Raw genomic sequence first — 22,921 nt, 5'->3', positions numbered from 1 at the left:
TAGAAACATTAGTACTCTTCGAAATGAAATACACTTTCATAGCACTTTTTTTTTCGAGTTAGGACAGCCTGAAATCCCATCTCGTGAGCAATATAACAGTCCATTAAGGGCTATGAGCTCTCTAGTTGATTATTTACATAGTTTGTTTTCTCCGTAATTTTTGGCTTTTTAGATCAGAATTCGTTACCTATTAGAACAAGTAGCTTCCTTAATACTTTTTTTTTTTTTAAATCCAAATGAGAGTAGTGAACACGAGCTCGAGCGAGTGAAAGCTCCACTGAGGACAATGAGCTAGCCTTCATCGAGCTCGAACCCAATGAGTTTAATCCGCGCGAGATCAAGCTAGCGCTAGCACTAACGTGAGCAAGATTGAATGCAAACCTGAGCAAGTGTGCACCTCATTGAGATTAGCAAGTGCACGATTCATTGAGTGTAATGAGCCTGAAATCACCTAAAGCCGAGTGAGCCGCGATTACAGATTGGCCATCCGGCCTCAGCTTGTAAGCGTAACAACTGGACAGTTAAAGTTTGAGTGGTGTAAGTAACTTTTTTTCTTTTTTTTCTTTTCTTTTCTTTTCTTTTTTTTTAAGAAAGAAAGATAGAGACAGAATTCTGATCAGGGTAGGTCAATCAGTTTATAGAAAACGTCAACGCTTCATTTAAGTGTCAGCAGGAGACATTGGAAGTTATAGTGATAAAGAAAAAAATAGTTGTTTCGTTCCCGAATTTATCACAGTATCTCTTGCGTTAATTTCTGGAACACAAAGAAAATGTGACTTACACCACTGTTATTGTAACCCACACAACTAAAAATATGCTGCATGAAATATATCCTTGCCGAATTTCGGGAATGTCTTCTACAATAATTTACTGATGTCTTATTATACACGTTTTGCAATTTGCAACACAATCTTTTTTTTTTTTTCGCTTGCAATGCGAATAGAACTCACAGTAGGATAACACGGAACACACACGGAAAAAATCCTTCTTTTGTTGCTCTTTTAGTCTTCCATTCTTCTATGTAATTCATGGAGGCAGAAACGAGAAAAAGAGCAAAATGACAAGACGAGGAGGAATAGGGAAATGTTGAAATGCTTCAGAGCTGAGGACATCTATCTCAATTTCTGTGTTGCGCGAGGGCGTCGTCACGCAGGAAACCAGACGGAGAAGGAAGGTTCGTTTCGTTTCTTCGTCTATAACACAATCCGTACCTCGTTGATGGGTTCTCAACTGAAGAAGAGAGCTACGCTATGGTCTACGTATAGATATATACAGAAAAAAAAAAAGCAATGGCCATTAATCTGCATTATAGGGATCCAGATCTTTTTGCTTCCAAAAAGCATCACTTCTACCGCAAACGAACTGCTAGGCTGTCATCTGTCAACAACCAAGAGATCCCACAATGCAATGCCTCTAATTTTTCAAGAATATATATATATATATATATATATATATATATATATATATATATATATATATATATATATATATATATATATATATTCCTTCTTTTTTCTCTTTTTATTTTGGCTACCCTATTCTCTTTTTGTTAGCGAATTACAAAGTGGTTTCCGCTACGTGTCACAGCCGCACCTAATTCTGCCCGGATCATTTATCCTGTGGAGATCGCCTGTCTTCACTTTTCTGTTGGTCGACGGAACGGGTACCAACCAAGAAGAGCAGGGTATCTGCTGGTTGTCTTGTTACCAGGCGCAGGAAGTTCATGATATATTTATACTATTAAGTGCACAACGGTCGTTTAGCTGTTTTGAAACATACAAAACGAAGAAGTCACTGAGATTATTAGCTAGATGGAATTTCCTGTACCATCCAATGTTGATGCAGGAAGTTTGAAAAAGTATATTTTCGTAGGGTCTTTCCTGTGTAGATATCTCTCTGATAATATACATATTGTAATTTTTGAGTCTTGGGTTTATATGTCCTCGGCAATAGTACGTGTGTCAAATATTCGATCAGAAAAATGTGTAAAAGAATTTATTGGTACGTTAACTATCTGTCGTTGTAAGATTACTCAAAATTCAGTGTAAAATCCACAATATTGGGCTATTCAAATGAAAAAATGCCCATGGTTATGCCCTTTAGGCTGAAGGAGACAGAAGATTAATGAGAGTGAATGATTGTGAAAGAATTAGTGAGATGAAAATGTGGAAGTAAGAACCCCAAGAAAACTGCTGTCCATCACAAAAACATTGGCCTGGGATCAAACCAGAAAACCGTCGTCCCAGAGATAAGCGTTGTGGATTCATTTGTGTATGTTGGATTGGATTAGATTGAAATTTAGATTAGCGTCCTTTTCATCATCGTGACTATGACAGACGTGAACCTACACCTAACGTGGAACCCTAACCACAGGAACTGCCACTGGGAATCGAACCCGGATCTCTCCCGCGTCAAATGCACGAACGCTAATCATATAGCCATAAGAAAGCTCGATTTATATGTGTATTTGAGGTCTTATATTTATTTATTATGAATATAAATGTGTGTCTGTCTGCTAGTCACGAACTAGGCAGCCCAAAGTTGCGTGTAAACTTAATTTTGTTCAATACCTGCATTTTGTGTTAAATACAGGGGTAAAAGTGGATCTGTAAAAGTAGGATGACGTCTGCCGTCCCCAGTGTCTATCTTTGACCATTGGTTTTTTTTTTGGGGGGGGGGGGACAGAGAGATGCCATAGATATTTCTTTGGAAGTGGGGGAACAGCATCCTACCGCGTTCCCCTTCACTTTTACCTCTGGTTAAATTTATTTTAACAAAACAGAAACACAACATTGGGGGAACACGTTCGAATTAGGAAACCTTGAGAAGTACATAACTGTTATATAATATGTCTTTCTCTTCCTTGTATTGATTGATTGATTGATGTGTTAATGGGAACATCCGAGGTTATTTGTCCCCGTCACGAAAAGGTCAAAGGTCGACAAATCCTTCTCATGAAACAACCTCTAAAAATAAAATCGTTATCAAAAATAAAACTTTTTAAAAAAATGAAAACTCAATACACGCCCGATGGAATAATACCATAATAACACAACCAAGTATATTTAAAGAAAACTAAAAGTGAGGTCACAGAAACGCGAAAATAATAAACAAATTCTGTTAAAGATTGTAAAGAGGAACACGCGAGGCCATGTATGGGATATTCGAAAGGGCTCTTTGCAAAAAAAAAAAAAAAAAAAAAAAAATCCTTTCAGGTTAGGCAACCAACATTTCTTTGCTACTGTGCAGGTTGCGTAGAAGTTAGATGATGCCATAGATTTTAAACGGGACGTGGATAATCACCGTTTGTCACCGTTAACCGTGAAGATGTTAATAGATTGACTCAATTAACCAACTCAGCCGAGATAATCGATCTACATATCTATTGTTAAAACAGTATTGAAAAATTCGTTTTCGCCCAAGAGTTATCATGTGAATTAACGGACAGACTAACAGTACAATCTTGTAAGTCGCACTAATGTGATCCTAATAAAATAGAAAATAAAAGTGTTTAAAGGAATAGAAATAATAAACGTCTTTCTTAGAAAAGCAATCTGTGAGAATTACTTTGCCTAGGATATACATTGACTATGAGTCAGGGTATTTGACAATTCTGCGGTAAGAGAATCTAACTAATAACTGAGTTGAACTTCTTCGCTCAATCCAGGGTTTTGGTAGATTTTTTTGCTTAATTTGCAATAAAACAGTGCGCAATACCCCATCATCGCGTCTGAGTGGTTACTTAAATAAAATCCAAAGCATTGGACTTGATAAAGTAGACTTACGGTACGCCGTTGTAGTGGAAAGGAATGTATTAAATTAGCTCAATGATCGGAAAAGATACATTTTTTATTCTCTCGTGTCCTATGTCTTCAATTTCACTCTTACGACCTATATTTATTTATACTCTTTTCACTAATGTTTATGTTTCTTTGATTTCGTGTTTCCTATGATAGCGAATTTTTTTTTTCGAGTTTCATACGATATTGTGTTTCTTGTCCTTATACCTCAGTTTAACGGGTTTCGTGTTCTATAAAAATCTGTTTTTAACGTAACACATTTTTGTTTCCGTGAACATTTTTTAAATGTGTATAACAAAAATTAAGTTCACTATTATACCACACAATTCTCTAGTACGGGCATGTGCAAGACAGAACAAGGGGTGGACCAATCACAAATCTTACTAGCGTTGAGGTCCGTACGAGACAATATATAACATTTTAACAAGAATTGAAGTGCCCTATTCAATGGAAAAGCTTGTTCACTGTACTCTAACTTCACAGGAACACAAAATCTATTATAACGGTAACAAAAACATTTACTTACTAAAGAAAAGTAGAAAAATCTATTTACTTGCCGATTTAATGGAAAACTTGATCTTTCATATTCTGAAACTAGTGTCTCAATGTTTGTTGGTACCTTGAATGTTCCAACGCGGAGACTATTTTCAAGGTGGATATAAACTATCTAGGGATTTAAAAAAAAAATCAATTTAAAAGATTTTGTAAGAAATACATTTTTTAATAAGGGTCAAATGGGTCAGATGAAAAGGTTCAGTGGCCGGGAGTGGCCCGAAGGCTGCCGCTTGCACAGGGTTGCTCCAGACCTTGAGTGTTGAATAAGCAAACATTTCGAGTTTCTTATTTTGGTTTATTAAATTATAAACTCGTTCCACACACTCAACCCTTCTTCAATAACTATAGTCGGTTATCATGTAAAGATACTACCTATCGTGTTTGATCTAGAATAAATTTGCGCAAAGATAAAATCTTACATATTTTTAATGTAGTGATGTAATACCCTCAGTAGAGTAAAATTTACCTCTTAAAAAGCCTACTTAGCACTTACCATATTCCAAATGTAAATAATACAATGAAGAGCGAGCATCACTCTTACAATATACAATTTAAACCCTAGTTGACAGTTTCAGGTATTTCAAAACTCAGTCTTTCGATAATTCACTGTAAAGTTCTATTGGATTGACATCCGTGTAAACAGGAGGCCAACACTAATGCTGCATTTTTCTCTGTGCTTCTTCATTTTGAACATCGGTCGTTTCAAGTGTTTCCTACATGCGAAATAATAATTTTGCGATTTTTTTTATTTTCGGGAATGCGGAAATGCCCTGAATTCACCTTTAGAAAAGTTCTCTTTAAGGAGATATTGTTGTACTTAAATGATTTTAATGACTTATCAAGTCCCTTCTTGCCTTAATTTTAATATTATTCTTTACATTTATTTTTTTCAGACGCCCTTGGTACAGACCCTCCATCCTCTTGGCGTTCGGAGACGCCGGACGAACAGACGTCACCCTCGCCAAGTTCTTGCGCTACGCCGAACAGCGCCACCGACGTGACGGACGCGGAGCTGACTTTCACTATCGGGGTGACCGAGGCCACCCCGTACGCCTGTCAATTCTGCGACAAGGCCTTCCCTCGCCTCAGCTATCTCAAGAAACATGAGCAGGTAAGTGACATTTTAAAAATTATTATTAATGGCATAATTTTACAAATTATCTGCACTTTTCTGTGCTCAATTAGAAACAAACAGTGTTTATGTCGTTGGTATTTGTAAGCACAGATTACCAGGAAGTCATGAAATTAGAAGATATAAGTGCCGCTAATTACAAGATACAAAGAAAATTTTAAGAAATCGCGCCAGAAAATGAAATGATATTCAGATTTTTTCATCAAAATAAATGGGATTAAGTACCCTCTCCCTAAACTCCAAGTTCTTACGCTGTTGCAAGTTAAAACACGTTTTTTGATGGAATCTCAGATCTCTGGCGCAAGTACACACACATATTGCTATTATGTCATGTCATGAATATTGCCATGGTAATGATAGCAGACCCGTGTAACCACCTCCAAGCTCCCTAAGGTCAAGAAATTCTTTTAGCTTATTTCGTTATTGTCCTAAGTTCAATTCCCAGTGGACGCACTGAATTGTCAAGCATCATGAGGCAATAAGGTAATCTGTTAGAGTTCACAGATAAGGAACTCCAGTCCATAAAGTCAGAAATGGGTTTGAACCTTCATGGTAGCCCATAAGACCAAAACATTTTTCATTAAAAAAAAAATGTGTCATTTATCACTGACAGTTTTTTTTATTTCTTTATTACTACCTTGGTTAGCGTGCGCGCCTTTGGCGTGGAAGACTCGGGTTCGATTCCCGGCGGGAGCTCATATGGTTCGGATTTCACGTTAATCAGTGGGTCCCGTTTCATGTAGCCTCACTGCTGAAAGGGACGTTAAACTTCAAATCAACTCAACAACTCAATTCATTAGTACCAAATGTCCTCACGTGTTACTGGAGATAGTAAATTTCGTTCTTCGTCTAAACTTGAAGTCTCGCGAGCTCCCTCGTGGCTATACGATTATCGTACACGTTTTTGGCGCGAGAGACCCGAATTCGATTCCCGGCGGGAGCTCATGTGGTTCCAATCCCACACATAAGCGGTAGGTTCACGTATCGTATAGCCTTGCTGCTGAAAGGAATGCTAAACTCAAAATCAGACCAAATCAAAGTCTCTCTCAATAATTATTCGAACACCTTGTATTGGCATCTTCGTCAACCACCCCAATCCTTCCTCTTCTCTTCTAGGTCAAGTATCAGAAAACGCTGAATTATCAAATATCACAAACGTTAAAGTACCATTTTTCGTCTGAAGCTTAACCTTAAAGAACTCCGAGATATAAACATCTTATTATAATATTCGGTACCCTGTATTTCTCCCCTTCCACGCTGAATTTCCAAAAAATTCTTCCTTAGTGGTAGCTTATTTCGCAAGGTTCTATCTTAAGCAGCTTTCTCTTGGCGGTTGATCAGTAAAATCAGCACTTCTATTGTAGATAAGAGATACCCAGAAAAATTAGGTTAAGAATGAATGAACGAAAAATTGTTGTAATTACGTAAGAAAATTAGTGTGGTGTTGCACTAATTAAATATGTTGTTAACACTAAAAATTGACAGTTACAATTAGCGAGAAAGAAATCACCCAAAAAAGGGGGGAGAAAAGTTGATTACGTGTAATGAGGAAGAAATTAATGAGAAAGAACCCAATAACCATCTCTCTTTTTATTTAGCCTGTCGGTGAAATTACGTATTCAGTTTCTGTGAAAAAAAAAGTTATCAACATACGAACATATATTTTTATGTTACTTGCTGTTGTGTCCTTACATAACATTAAATTTCATCCACGTGTGTTTATTTCAGTATGAAGTTCTTTCACTTATTCATTACGTCTTATTTATTTCTTTTTTTTCCTTTCTTTTCTGCCAGTCTATAGACAACTTTATTCCAATTTCCGCTTGATCCACATTTTACGAAAGAAACTTCTTCAAGAAAATCACACATTCTGAATATGAATGAATCAATTACACATGTTTATTTTACACTTTTGTTTTGATGTTCAGTGTTTGTGATGGTATTTCTATGTTTTATTACCGGATAACTATTTTTTTTTCTTTCTTGTGAATATCTATCTACAACTTGTCGCCCCGGTTCAAAGACTCAATTTAAGATTCTTTGTGTACCTAGTTTTCACATTTCTAACCTATTTAAAAATGGTGTTGAATGTATTTTCTAAATTAAAAGAAAGAAAAAAAAGAGGTGGGAAAGAGTTTTCAAAAGATAGAAACCGACTGATATGCTTTGCTAAGTCAAGTAAGTCTATATATTCAACACTTCGATATATTAAAAAAGAAGAAGAAGAAGTGTTAGTGTTCTAAATATGTTGTGAAAACACAAAACGTGTGAAAATCAGTATTAACATTGCTCTATGAAATAATAAGAGATATAGAGACAAAACTTTTTCGTTAATTCCATATGTGCGAAACGTTAAAAAAATGTTTCAGGAAGCATCATACTTTTCGTTTCACAGCCAGAAATCACCATTATATTATAGTGTATTTTTGCTAAATTATTTATTACTTGCGATAAATGCGAATGAAAACAAAAAAGTGGAATTCTTTTTTAATTATTGCTAATAATAACTAAAAAAAGTTCATTTCCAATATTATTTAACTTTAAAAAACGTTGGTTTTACGAAAACGCTCTGCGAGTTATTTGATCCAGAAGCTGTTTCACTTCATAAAGATTAATACATCAACAAAACTGAACTGTTGTTTAAATCCTTGACTGTGTTTTGTGGTGCAAGTGTTCATGATCTGTTGGTTGCTTACCGTGAATTTAAAAGTAAGGTTATTGAAGTTATCAACAGTGAGGATAAAGAAGTTGACATTGTATCATTGTTAAACAGTTTAAAAGTTAACCACAGGTCTTTTGCTGTCAGCTCGTTACGTTCATTATGGTTGCCAGTCTCGAGTGGTAATGCCAAGAGATTCTTTTCCAAGTATAATATGATTGTTACTATCAGGAGAACAAACTTAAAAGAAGAATTGATAATGTCTTGCTATGTGTTATCCTTTAACTAAGGAGGGGGTTAGAGGAAGTATTTAAATACTCATTTTACATACTCATTTTACACACAGTCATACTCACGTCCATTTTCAGCACTGTAACTATATGAGACAAAGCCTTTCCTTTAAGTAGAATCCGAACCAATCGTTGGGTTTGTACCTGAGCCGAATTACGAATGGGTTGGTCCTACATTCGACTACTCAATAACAAATGTTTCGTTTTGTTGTTGAAACACAGTTATGAGGTAGTTTTAGAGCTACTTGAGGTGTTTGAAAAGTACATAACTTCGATTTAAATCCATATGTAAGGATTGAAGTCAATATGCTTGTACTTTGTCATTCAGATAAGAAAACGTCTATCTGGCGCATGCCTTTGTGGACTTGAGAGTTATATGTGCTTCTCGTATAACAAATTCTTACTAAATTAATTTTGGTCTTTATGATAATAGTATTGTGTACGAAGTATATTTAAGTATGGTGTGAGAAAACAATTCTCTCTTGTTAAAAAGAACAAACGACAATTAGCAGAATAGTGGAAGGATTATTTTCGAAACGCTCATTCAAAACTTTCCATTGATAAGTATGACAAAATGTTGAGAAAATTCCAGAATTTTGACATAGCACTGCGTTACATGAAACATAAAATTCTCTGTAATTGAGAAAATAGTTGGAAACAATTATACCAATTAAAAATCCATGTTTTTTTTTCTTGTGAATACATTACCTTCAAGTGGGGATATATGTGATCAGTTAAGTGTCACCTATTATACTGTGTAGAGTAGTGACAGTCTTTCAATGTCATCTGCCAAAATCGACAGCCCCCGAATGATTATTTTGTTAGCCAGATGAGTGAACAACAGATCATGGGAACTCTTACGCCAGAGATGAAATAAGCAACAAAATTTTACTCGCCCAAGAAAAAGTTACTGGCCCACATCCCACAATAGAAATCATTACTTACCTTTGGTATGATATTAAATACTCGCCCGCACCGATGAACCACTCGCCCCGGGCGAGTGGTATTTGCATCCCTATCTTACGTACTTATTATTTTTAAAAATAAATTGAAACTATGTATAATAGCATGGTGTTGATAAACAAAAGAGCATTATACATTAAATTATTTCAAACGAACTATAGGTGACGGGCGGGGGGCTACAAACGCTATTCTCATCTTATATTAATATATAAAATAACATGTGTTTGTGTATCTGTGTGTGTGTTAGTCATCAGTCTTTCACATAGAAAGAAGATACCTCGACCCATCAACTTTTGCACAGTGATAGATCTTCACCAGATGTAATCGTGTAGTACGAATGAGCTTTTTTCGATTTTCGGCTAGAGGAGAGATTGAGAGATCACACGTTCTGGAGTCTTAGAAGTACAGAGTATCTCAGAAGTTACTCAGGTCAGGCAACCCACACTACTCTATTGTGTTACAGGTTGCATAACATTCAGGACATTTCGGATTTCCTGATTTCGGACAATTCCGATGTCAGAAAAATTCCTTAATTCGGAAAAATTTCGGAATTTTTCCGAAATCGGATTTTTTATATTCCGATTTTTTCCGAATTCCGGAATTTTCCGAAATTGGAACTTTCCGAAACCCGAAATGTTTTCGATTATTTTATTTTCCGGATTACGGGGAAAAATCCGGAATTGGCCATCCCTAAGCGTGTGTTGTTGTTGTATCCCAACCAGAAAAGGAGCCAAGAGATGAATATGAGTTGTGAACAAATATTTTGAATATCAGAAATAAGTATTGGAAATTGTTCTTCGCTGCCAGAGTCGCCATGTTACCTCGCTGCAGTCCTGGACGATTCAAAGAAGAAAATAGAACTGTGCAATTATTCAATAGAATCTTACCTGAAATCGATCCCAGGACAACGTGTGCGAAAGATATGCATATTAGAGCAATAAGTGGGTTAGTTTACTATGTGGGATTTACGAAGTTTAAAAAAAAAATAGAAAGAAGAATTGAGAACTTACAAAAATTCTGAAAAAGATAGATTACTGAATATCTGGCCACACTGTTTCGAATGGGAGGACAAGTGACAGATGAGAAAGGAAATAATAATTTTGTTGGAGTTATGTGACACGTCAATAAGCAATTATTTAACTCTTACACTCCTTTTATCATGTAATTTAAAAAAAAAAACTTGATTAAACCAAACATTTTGGTACTACGTAAACGGTTCTTTAATGCATTAAATAAAGTTGAAAATAAAATTATAAAAAAAGCAAACATTTAGTATAAAAAAGTAACTATTACCTGTTTTACAAGTAAACATATTCAGGAAATGTATGTGTTTGCACTTGAAGCATTACGATTTTTTAAATAAAAAAAACTCTTTTTTTAAAGAAAACCAAATTATTCGCTAGGCCTTGTAGCTTTAACTTATACAAGTTTCATTTTATAGCTTGATTTACTTATTTTCTTTTTCTTTCTTTATTTTTCTGTAAGAAAAAAATGTTCATACTTGATATATATACATGTGTACATTTTGAATGACTAACGTAATAAAAGTTAACTTTGTTGTTGTGATGTGAGTCATACAAAATGGAATTCTTTTTCTTCATATGCCCTCTCCCTTCCTTTCTTTCACACACACACACATCTTGCGGTTTTATCATGACTTCATTTGCATTGGGGTCGTCAATCCTGTGTAAGCACAAGTGCGCACTATAAGGTGGAGGGGGGAAAAGAACCGGAAGTCAATACATTGTATGTTTTTTCTTCTTTATTTAATTTCTCGGACTATTTCTTGATGGCTGTCCGTTAATACCTGTTTAGTTTCTGAAGTTAATACTTTTACACACAATACGTGTGATGCATTTTCCTTGCTAGCTAATACTGTAGCAAAAAAGATAAGAAAGCATGCAGGTGCCAACAGCGGACAAACCAAACTGGTGGAATTGACGTGTGTGACGGCTATCTTTGGGAACCTTCAGGCGGTTGTTGCACGTACTTCCATAGTACGTTGATCGAAAACCAGACTTGTATATAGTAGAATGGGGCAGTGTAAACTGACTAACTTCCAGCAACACTTGATGCATGAACGGAACAAGTTATTCTGTATGTGTGTGTATGTGCGCATAAGTATGTGAAGCAGGCTACGATGAAATATTATGGACCATTCTTTAATTTATGCGATCTTTTTTTCGTAAAGAAAGAGCCCTTGAAAAAAAGATCGATAGCAAAGCACCAAGTTAAAACGGGTTACTTTTTGTTTGTTTTTTGTTTGCATTTATATTAGAGCTGAGTGCAAATTACTTATAGACATATACAGTAAATACTACAAGTATATACTGAATGATTAATACGTTATGCATAATACGTTTCAAAGTCTAATATGCAATAACAATTATCGTCTATATAAAGACGTTGACATTTTTATTGTTTTATATAAACCTTATTATTACTAGAAGATCATCTACAAGGCATTTGATAGTATTCATATCAACTTGCCATAAAATACGCTCCCAGACAGGAAGCATTATATCCTGCATTTCATATTAGATGTTTCCTTGATTAGCAACATCGTGGTATTTACATTGAAATTAGAAAGATAATTCGATGGCTCGAATATCTTTATACTTGTTGAAGCATCTGTTCTTTTCACGTCCTTTGGAATCCACTTTCCGAAATCGAGATCTAATTGAACGAAAATGTGAAGATTTCTCTTTGTTCAATAGTTCTTGAAAAATCAGAGATGAATTACTGTTTTTGTAGTAATTTATTCATAATTCTTGTAATCCAATTTCAGGTAAATTTGAATTAATCTTACTAAAGGAAAATACACAATTAAAAAGATAATCCTTCACAATTGTTATATATCCGGAGCACCAGAATTGTCACATAGATTTAATAAAGAAAGTGACATGTAAGCTTCATCTGTGCCTTCCTATCCAATTAAATACAATATTTTATCATAAGAAAAATAACAAATTGTTAAGTGAGAATGTATTGTCTACTCACTTCAAATTACAGTATAAATTAATTTGGGTGAACACAACTTCCTCATAATTAACCCTTTCACTGTGGAAGGCGACGGAAAAAAATTTCCCTAACCTGCGAATGTCGATTATAGTCGACGTGTTAAAATTTGTCTGTATCTTGGGTTTGTCGATTGTAGTCGCCAAAGGTTTTCTGTGTGATTTCTATTGTTTATCGAAAACAATAGAACACAAACAAAAATGAACGGTACAACTTTGGCGACTACTCTCGACAAAGCCAAGATACGGACAAACAAATTTTAACACGTCGACTATAGTCGACATTCGCATGTTAAGGAAATTTGGTTCTGTCGACAAAAGTCGACTTCCTCTGTGAAAGGGTTAAGTGGTTATTTTCCTTCTTTGTACTGGAGATCGGAATTCGGTTCCCGGTAATAGTCCGCGTGCAAAACTATTGTTCTGTGTCTGACGTAGCCTCATTTTTTAGAAGAAAAAAAATTCAACTGGTAACAAACAATTTTCGGAATAATTCTTGTTTATTCGTACGTACAGCAACTATAGTGCAAACCTATAACAGAAATACACGTGTATCAAGTTTACTATGCTTTTTCGTTTCTGATATTGCAGACAATTGTGTTTTGTGCACGACAATGAAAATTATATTCAAATTGGTTCTTTTGTTTTCCATATGAGTAACATTTGAAAAACCGGTACACAGTAATACCAAACTATTAGTTATGTTTCACTTCCTAAGTACAGTAACTGGAATAAGAGAAAAGTATGAAGTGAGGAAATGAAACATGAACATGCATTAAATTTTAGATACTTTTTTTTTTTTTTAATAAAGACTATTAAATGACGCACTCCAATGCATAAAATATTTTATGATGATTCGATCTTTCAAGTAAATACAAGAAAGTACTCCATTTTCTTTCAGTGATGTAGGTTAATGAGCACCAAGGTTTAAATTTATATTATGCGTATTATCATTGTGGCCCTTAAGAAAATGTATGCGGTTTGTTTTCGTAATCTTGAAGTATAGTAGATATGGTGGTTTAGTGATAGAGTGGCAGGAAGTCCCTGGTTCGATCCCATGCTTGTGAGTTTGTGATGGACAATATCATGTCCGTGGGTGTTCTAGAGGTTATTCCGTTTCCTTCAACACTCTCACCCCACAGATTGTTTCATAATAATTCATTTTCATGAATCATTCGTTTCTTTTACCCCCACGTGCCCATAAACTAAAATTGGGACAAGAAACTAGAACTTTCGGTTCGTAATACTAAACAAGTAGCGTTGTTATGTGTACACCAAGTAAAAGAGTTTGGTTTATGTGGCGTGATATGTTCTCAATTAATGTTGAACCTGAAAGTGGTAGTAGATTTCTAACTCTTCCAATTTTAGCAGAGAGAGATTAGAATGGAGAAAGAATATATTCTTGGAACAACTAACTGATTGCAGAAAACCGCTCCCCTTTTTGTATTATCATTTTCGCTCTATAGTGATAGTTGGTTCATACTTTTACCGGTATGAACTCGATTCCTAACTTAAGCTCTCTCGTGGCTAAGCGGTTAGCATACGCGCATTTGGCGTGGGAGACCCGGGTTCGATTCCCGGCGGGAGCTCATGTGGTTCGGATTCCACGTTAATCAGTAGGTCCACGTCTCATATAGCCTCGCTGCTGAAAGGGACGCTAAACTAAAATCAATCAATCAATCAATCGATTCCTAACTTCTGACCTTCTACATTCTGACCAATGGTGTTCCTTGGTCTCTAGGACGAACGGACACACGGACAAAGTAAATATGTACAAAGACGTTTTGGTAAACCAAACTGTTAAGAGGAAAACGAATTTGTACCAAAGTAATTTAAAAATAATTTATCAAAGTAAGGAGAAAGAATTGTGGCTTATTAGATTATGATCCCTTGTACTTTGTTTAAAAGATGAAAGATTACTTCTCCATCTTACGCTCAGAACGCCTGCTTTCAGAGCGCGTGTAATTTGTTCCAACCTAGGTTACAACTGAAACTGGATCTCACATAGATCTTTTCCCTCATAACCTCGGCGTTGCTTAGGATTAGGAATTAGATTTCTGGGTTTTCAGCATCTATGGCCATGTAGCCCGTCACGTATGAGGGATGACGTCCCTCGGGGATCACACTGCCTGGGGAATTGAAGAGGAAGAAAGTAATGGAGAAGGAGGGAAGCGGCCTGGTACTTTTATGTTAGGTACCATCCCGGTATTTACCTTGTGTGAATGAGGAAGCCCAAGAAAAAAACCTCACCCAAAATGGCTGGCCTGAAAAAGCTGTTACACCTTTTCGACTGAGTTTCCCCACCGAAAATCGAACAACCTTGGTGTTGCCTAAGGAAATAAAACAAAATCAGATAAATCACATAAGATTTTTCCATCTATAAATAATTTGGATTGTCGTCCTCTATGTAGAAGATTCAAGTTCGGTTCCTGGTGAAAGCTTCTCTCATGGCTTAAATCCCACGTAAAACTATAGACCTAAGTTCACGTGTAAGTGTAAAAAAAAAAAAAAAAAAAAAAAAAAAAAAAAAAAAAAAAAATTGAATTCCAAACCAAAAACAAATATTATAACATATGTATTCCTTTCGTTCCTTCATGCTTCCGCATTTATTCTTGGGAAACGGAAAGCATGTATAGGCTAAGCTGTTACCTTGAGTTTAAACACAAATGTGAAACTGGGCTACTTTAGTTTGAACTTCCAATATGAATCACTCTACTGCTATTACTGTAATAGGAACCTACAGCATATGAAATGGATCTTTGAGAAGTAGAAACATATAACTGTCAAACCTTTTAAATTCTTTTTTCCTCAGATAGATTTGTTCCGCGTAGGTATTATAAATACGAAAAGAAGTCTGTCTTGGTCATATATTATCAAAACAATGAGATAGAAAGATTATACATATTTTTATATATATATATAAGTCTTCGTTTCCTTTTTGATGGTGTTGTGCGAGCCATCCAATCCTTAACTTAATCACAAGGAATGCTCTTAGAAAATACAAACCTCTTATCCACCTATAAAACCTTTTACCTAACTGTTGTCGTACGCCAACTTTCAAATGACACATCTTTCTTTCTTTTGCTGTAGATGGAATTCAGCCTCGATTGCATTTCAACAAGTGTTATGACTTGCTTCTAGGAAACAGGTTTATTTCACCAAAGGAACAAATTGTATTATTATTGTACACGGCTTCAGGCGTCAGGTGAACTTTCTTTGGGGGGATTAATAGTGTTGAAATTATTTTTTAACATGTAATAATATTGTTTGATGCACCGTCCTAATTTTTATTTTAAATACTCTTTTTCTTTATGAAATAAATACTTGTTTGTACATGTGATTTTTCTTTTAGTTACTGACGTAATTCTTAGACTATTGTGCTGAAACGAAACAGTATTTTATGATTTTGGCAGTCAATTCACCAATCAAATATTACAAGAATCAGGAAGTGTTTTGATATCAGATGTTACACACGCAAAAGTTTTTTTTGCCTTTTTTATCTACGTTTTTATTACCATTTTTTAATATTGAGAACCAGACTGAGTTCGTAGGGACTCGAAAGGAATCGCTTAGTCAAAACGTTTTTTTTAGTGTTATAGGGTAACCGGAAAGTTATTTACCTAAAGTTGAAATAGAAGTAAAGTTGCACTTCGTATTGTAACTTGCCTTCTAACACATGTCTGAACACGACATTGTACCTAAATCGAAAATATTCCTGAGGATGATGGGAAGGATCTGTATGATGTAAATAGAAGCCCATTTCCTCAGACATTACCGCCTACAACTTGAGCATGACAGGGGGCCAATTGATTTTCGAAAGGGGTTCAGTTTAAAAAAGAAAGTATCAAATCATATTAGATTTGCTTACTTACACTTTGATAGTATTTCATATGTTTATGTTAAATGCTGTAATTCTATAGTGACTTAGTGTAGTTTAAAAATAAGTGTTGCAATGTCCACAAATAACTCCTATTATGTGCCTCGTTCATCATGTTTTTGTATTTCCCAATGCACCTCTGTGTCGTCCTTTTGTACCTCTTGGAAAAATCTTACGGACAACTATATATATATATATATATATATATATATATATATATATATATATATATATATATATATATATATATATATATATATAATACAATTACTATATAGTAGGAGGCCCGAATATAGCCTATCTTAACTTCGTTCATTTTTTCCATAAGAGAAACTTTCTTCGTGCGAATTGACTGAACTGTCAAGTTGGGTGATTATTTGAGCAAATTAAAATAAATAGTCTGATTCTCAAAAATGACGTATAAAACTTCAATAATTAAAAAACTAAAATGTTGCAAGTGGGCCGTATCGTGAACAGGGTATTCCCAATATTGCCCACATGGTATTCCCAACATGGCCCGCTATATATATATTTAAAAAAAACAAGAATATTGTGTTAATACATAAGTTTAATGCCAAAATTTCTTGAAGTGCAAGAAAGTGTTATTAAAAATGCAGAACAAGTATAAGGTGTAAGCATATTAACTATTGAGATAAAAGTACATGATAAAAACAACAAAATCCAAAAGAAGCAAAATTGATCCAAAAGATGTGGAAATACTCCATAGCTTTCTGGAGATAGTACCAGAATATCAATATTTATGAAAAATATGAGTACCGTAGCATAGGATATCTTAAACCCTGGGGGTAACATGAACTCAAAAAAGGAGGAAAACCACAAATGCTGCCCAAAATGGCCCACTGTGACCATATTAAGCGGTACTTCTTCACTTCTGTGGTCACTTGCTACTTACGTAATGCAATGCATTGCGTCACACATATTTTATGTTCACGTTTGAACACTTATTTACATTATCAAAGCATGACACTGATTAGGCTCTTAACAATATACACTGAAACAAAACATTACTTACTTTGCTAAAATAACAAGAGAATAATTTCTCTTTCCAGTTGACAGTTTTCCAGCTACTGCCAGTCACCCACTCAAACACAACTGAGCCGCGCAAATATATTGTCACTTGTCATGAGGGTATAGTTTATATTGCCATCTAGTAGCACCAACGTAAATCTACAGAAATGTGGCAGGTGGGCTATATTGAGGACCCGGGCCATAATCGGTATACATACCCAATATAAATATAGTTAAAATATATGATTATAAAATAACATTTAAATTAACGATAAGTTAAAATATTGTTTGCATTCTTCATTCAATTTGAAATAATTGAAGCATTTTTCGTCAGGAAATAAAATGAGATTGAATATTTATTATTATTTTTGTTTACGTATAAAACTATATAAAAATAAATAATGTAGGTTATGTAGCTTCATGTACGTACATTTATGACCTTAACAGAACCGGAAACAAGAAAGATGCATGTCTTTCTCAAGTCAAGAACATTTTACATTTTTATTACCGTATGCAGTTTTATTGACGAGTGTAACTGGTAAATCTGTCACACATAAGTATAGTTTATATAACTGTTGTTGGGTTGCTCTTAAATACAAATTACTACAGAGTAAATTCTCTTTCGATTGTATTATTATTATTATTATTATTATTATTATTATTATTATTATTATTATTATTATTATTATTAAGTTATGACAAAAAATGCTTATAAATTTCCGTAGGAATTGATTACGTTATTGAATGCGTAAAATATGAATACTCCATTTAGTTGATTTATTCATCAATATGTTTTATTTAGTTACATTTCAGTGTTATATATATATATATATATATATATATATATATATATATATATATGTGTGTGTGTGTTTCTGTGTGTTGGGTCTGTCGTGATATACCCCTGGTTTACGTACTCTCGCAAATAAAAATCGTGTATATTCTGCTGCTTTAAATTTTTGATGCACTTTGTTCTGAGATCTTGTCAGATATAGCATAGTAGTAGGTAATGAATTAGTAAAATTATATTGAAAATAAGGGATAGAAGAAGTTAGCGCGTAATTATTACCGCTGTTTCAAAATATATCGTATGTTGCCATCAAAAAGTCATTACACGCTGTACAATATGTTTTATCAAAATTGTTGAAATTATTAAGACGATTTAATTAATTGTTTGTTTATTGAATTTCGGCGTCTCTTTCCAGTACCGAGGCTCATGAGAGGTGGACTCCGAACTAATGCGTTCAATGCTTTTCTAATGGGAATCCAACCCGGGACCCCGTGCACCAAATGCGTGCGCTACCCGGTAGACCAGCAGGGAGGACTACCACGTTTTAAGTATAGCTTGCTGTAACTTAGAGAAAATCATATTATCTTTAAATTACAAAAATGTTTGCTTAAACAGTTGACTTCAACGTAACTTCATTGACAAAGGATGTTTATATAGACCAATGGTTGTTAATCTTTTCAAGTCTGGGACACTATTGGACGACTATTAAACTCTTATAGCATCCAAAATTATAACGAAAATTTCTTTATAACCTTCATAAAATAATTCTCTCTTATTAACCAGATGCTGGCATTGAAATCAATGTTCAGTTTCTTTTACTCACTAAATATGATTTATTAGGCTTTTGTTTTCGTTCGTTTGTTAATTTGTTCTCTTAGTAAATTAAGTGTATTATACTCAATAGTGATTAATGGAGTTGTAAATCTGAAAGGTTAATTAAACCTATTTCTGCACTTCGTTTGCACATAAATCTAGGTACACCTCTTTATACAGTGAAGGTGAAGGTGAGTTGATAATGTTTTATCCGAAATTTCAGATTTTTTTTTTAAAGTGATGTCCGAAATAATCGATATGATGAATATAAGAGTTTAGACTCGCACGAGAGTTTTGCTACTTAGCGAATATTTCCGTGGAACACACCAGTACATTACGATGACCTATAGGTAGATATTTGCTGACATAAATGGATATATATATTCACTTTTTGCTGACGATTGTATGCTCTTCAGCAAAATAATATATGCAGAGATAAGAAGGCATTGAAACGTGTCGTATCATATGTGGCCAACAATGAAAAAGCTTTCTTTAATTTCTTTTTTAAGAAAGATTTAAAAAAGAAAAAAAAAAGAAAAATCTTGTAATTAACATCACTACCATTTCTTTTCACCTTTGAGGCAAAGAATTGATTGTGCCACATTTTGTGTACCCTGAGGAATATGCATAATTTTCTAGATCTAAAGCAATCTCCAGAAAGTATTTGATGAAGTGCCATTCAGACAAACTTTTTTTTTAAAGTAAACAGTACATCCAAATGAAACAAATAATTAGTTAAAGATACTTTATTGGCGGAGGGTGTGGGGATGGATAGGAGAATAGCAATTTTACCAAAACATACGTGCTTTCTTTATTTAATGAATTTGATACAGTGACTAGAAGAAAAGACTATACGGCTTATTGAGGTCATTGGCATGTATTAAATTTCACAATCCTGTTTCCTTTGTATCTCTGAGTAAAGAAGCTTTTATAGTTTTCGGAGATGTCTTCAGCTTTCAACCAGATGTCATTTACAGAACACGGTAGACACTCTGAAGGGTGGAGGATGGGGGTTTCTAGAGCAACGGGAGTAGGTGCTTCTTAAATTCCATACATAGACACACATGTATAATGTTTAGAATACGACAGTACCAAATATTACTTGAAAACATTGACCTGGCAAGTCTCCACCCTTGTTTCTCAGGTTTTATATTACTCACTTTGTACCTTGTAAAACTCATTGCGATTTTTAATTTATTTTGGTTATTTTTTTTTACAAAGTAGCAAAAAAAAAAAAAAAAAAAGTTGTTAGTGAATAACCACTTTGCTTGTTTTACCTAACAAGGTACTAAAAGCAAGGATCCAGATTTTCTTATCGTCCCCGAGGCTTAAAAACGCAAAAATGAATGTGACTGCTACAGTACGTATGTACGCGACACAATTTGAACCATCTTCTTTGACAGTTTTTTTCAGAAACAAATAGATACATTCAACTGTTTCAACTTTTCTTAATATTACATTTTTTTCTTTTTTTAAAGGAAGTTTCAATCCTTTACCAAACCTTAAAAAAAAAAAAAAAAAAAAAAAAGAGAGAGAGAGAGATACTACCAGGTTTCATTACCTTGTAGCTACTCTTTTTATGTTTTGGTGTTCGGTCTTCTACTGTATAAACTGTTCAGTTGCATTCAAGATTCGAAAGATTCTATCGTGCAGCGACCTTTTAAAAATGTTTGCTATCATCATCATCATCAATTGGTTTTGTCCAAGTTGCTTGTAACGTCAACACCAGTAGCAAATGACTCGACTGCAGGTTGAATTATTGGGAGAGTTTTCTGCGCATGCCCTCAAGCTTCACCGTATAATGTACCTGTCTGTATATATATATTTTGTTTCTTCTTTCTTCTCCGACAACTAGCATTGTTGGAGCTGTTCTACTGGTCTTGGCGGCAATTTAATTGGTGATAAACTTTGTTTTACGATCTCAGTACACCTTACATACATTCATACATACACAAAACACAAACTCATATGAGAGTATATTGCGTGTATGTATCTTTCTCTCCAAATATATATATATATATATATATATATATATATGAATCTAAATCAGTCATATGTATCACTTTAGTTTTACTGGTAAAGCAAGTTTTTAATATCTATTTTTCTCCTTGGTATACACTCTAAACGAACTTGATATTCATTAGTTTGCTGCATCTATTTAAAAATTTTACATGAAGATTCCTTGTTTGGTTCATTAACTGTGGAAAAGAAAGATGGGAGAAAAAAGCGGGTAGTTCTAACCTTGGATTTTGTTTAAACAATCCCTCTCCCCATTTAATTTCCCATATTAAAAGAAAAAAAAAACATTCGGTAATTAATTGTATTCACTACTAGTACAGAGTATACTTAAAGTTGAAAGTTGAACTTTCTTAGTAGCGAAATAAGTGTGAAAGTGGTAACTTTTATTTATTTTTATTTTTAATAAATCAATACAGAAAAGTTTAATTACACAAAAAATTGTGTCGGGAAATTTGGTAACTTTCCGGCTTAACAAAAAATTTCGTAGGGGGGCACGGTGGCTTAGTGGTAGAGCGCTTACCTCTGATGAGTATGAAATAATTTCTGTATATTTTCATGTACCACCCGTTATTGTGTGTGTTATACGTTTTATAATAAACCTCTATCAAACCCGGTAAATAGTTTATAATCAAGCTGCATATTTAAAAATTTATATTTTCAATATTATCATTTATTTGCACACCAAAACTGATAACTTAAATTTAACCTGATCTAATACGTAGTAAGATGCATAACTCTTAAACACCATTTCAGCGATTAGTAGTTACTAATTATCTTTCACGTTACTTAGAAAATCTAAAAATGATGTGTGCCTTGTCTAATTGATACCTAAAGAAATTATCGTTCCAGATTGCAACACGTAATTTTTCATATCTCTTCATCTTACGTTCCGTATATTCAAGTAAGGACTGGAAATGGGAAAAGTTGTAGCGTTAAATTGTTGTCATTGCGTAATGAGTTACAGTGAGCTGAAAGACAGCAGCCAGGTCACATGATGCCGTCCTATGGTGTACACACAAAAGTTCGTCAAGGAAGTGGAGTTCAAGCTCCCAGGTTTATGTAATTTTAGGTATATGCACGTACAAGAGCGCCCTAGACAATATCATTTTGCGTGAGGTACCGTTATCACAAGTCACCTAGCGGCTTTCCGTTTTCAGCTGTTTAGAAACGCGAAAATAAATGCCGATATTCAAAATGGCTCGAAATCGAAAGCAGATAAGTGAGTCGTGATAACGGTTTCTCATGTAAAATGGTATTGTCTAGGGTGCTCTTGTTCCACATTTCGATTATCTTTTATCTATTTGAAGATATCACATAATTACTGTAAAATTAGCGGTATTTTAATTTCGCCGAGATGAAGACTCTTAACATGGTAAATCATTATTATATCTTGCTTAAGGGGAAATTAAAATCTCGAAACCTCCCTTTCGTACGCCACTGATGCCGCAACTACCGATAATAAACACAAATTATTTGAATTTATAGTTCCCGTTCAATTTCATTGTTAAATATTCATTTTCGTGTTCAGCTGAGCAATAAATAAGTTTGAATTGGGAACACGGTTGAGTAGGAAGGTGAGGTGTTCAACTGTTATGTAGGATTCGTCTCAAAGGGTTTAAGCGCTGTTGTATAGAATCAAATACTGTGTTAGGACCATATAGGTTTACAGAAAGATACCAGTCTGTAGATGACATTGTTCCATTGCAATAGCAATTTGAGTAGCCACAATCAGTTTACTTTATCAATTGCAAATATATGGCAATAATATCGTTATGTAGGTTTCCTACTGGTCAGAGAAGTCAGGGAAAAATGGTACAGGTTAAGGATGTTCAGGGAAAAAGATTGGAAATCAGGAAAAGTCAGGGAAATTTTATAAATGAATGTATAAGAAGTATCTTATCTTCAGAGTAATTGATTGTCAGACGTTTGTGGGTAGATATTAATGATCACAGTATGGAGCGTTGCTCAGATTTTTATGGG

At 34.4% G+C, this 22,921-nt stretch overlaps 1 protein-coding gene across 2 annotated transcripts in view; it reads left to right on the top strand.

Annotated features, from left to right (window-relative positions):
* The window catches only part of L (zinc finger protein Lobe), an 813,940-nt gene that overhangs the window by 736,367 nt on the left and 54,652 nt on the right, over nt 1–22,921 (top strand). For both annotated transcript variants that reach the window (XM_081761539.1, XM_081761547.1), the window contains one exon: nt 5,249–5,466. In XM_081761539.1, coding sequence (XP_081617665.1) covers nt 5,249–5,466 — 218 coding nt within the window. The remainder of the gene's footprint in view (nt 1–5,248; nt 5,467–22,921) is intronic.

Source organism: Thermobia domestica, chromosome 1 (assembly GCF_964235325.1).
Source record: "Thermobia domestica chromosome 1, izTheDome1.hap1.1, whole genome shotgun sequence".
Lineage (NCBI taxonomy): Eukaryota > Metazoa > Arthropoda > Insecta > Zygentoma > Lepismatidae > Thermobia > Thermobia domestica.
This window is presented reverse-complemented; position numbering and strand designations above follow the sequence as displayed.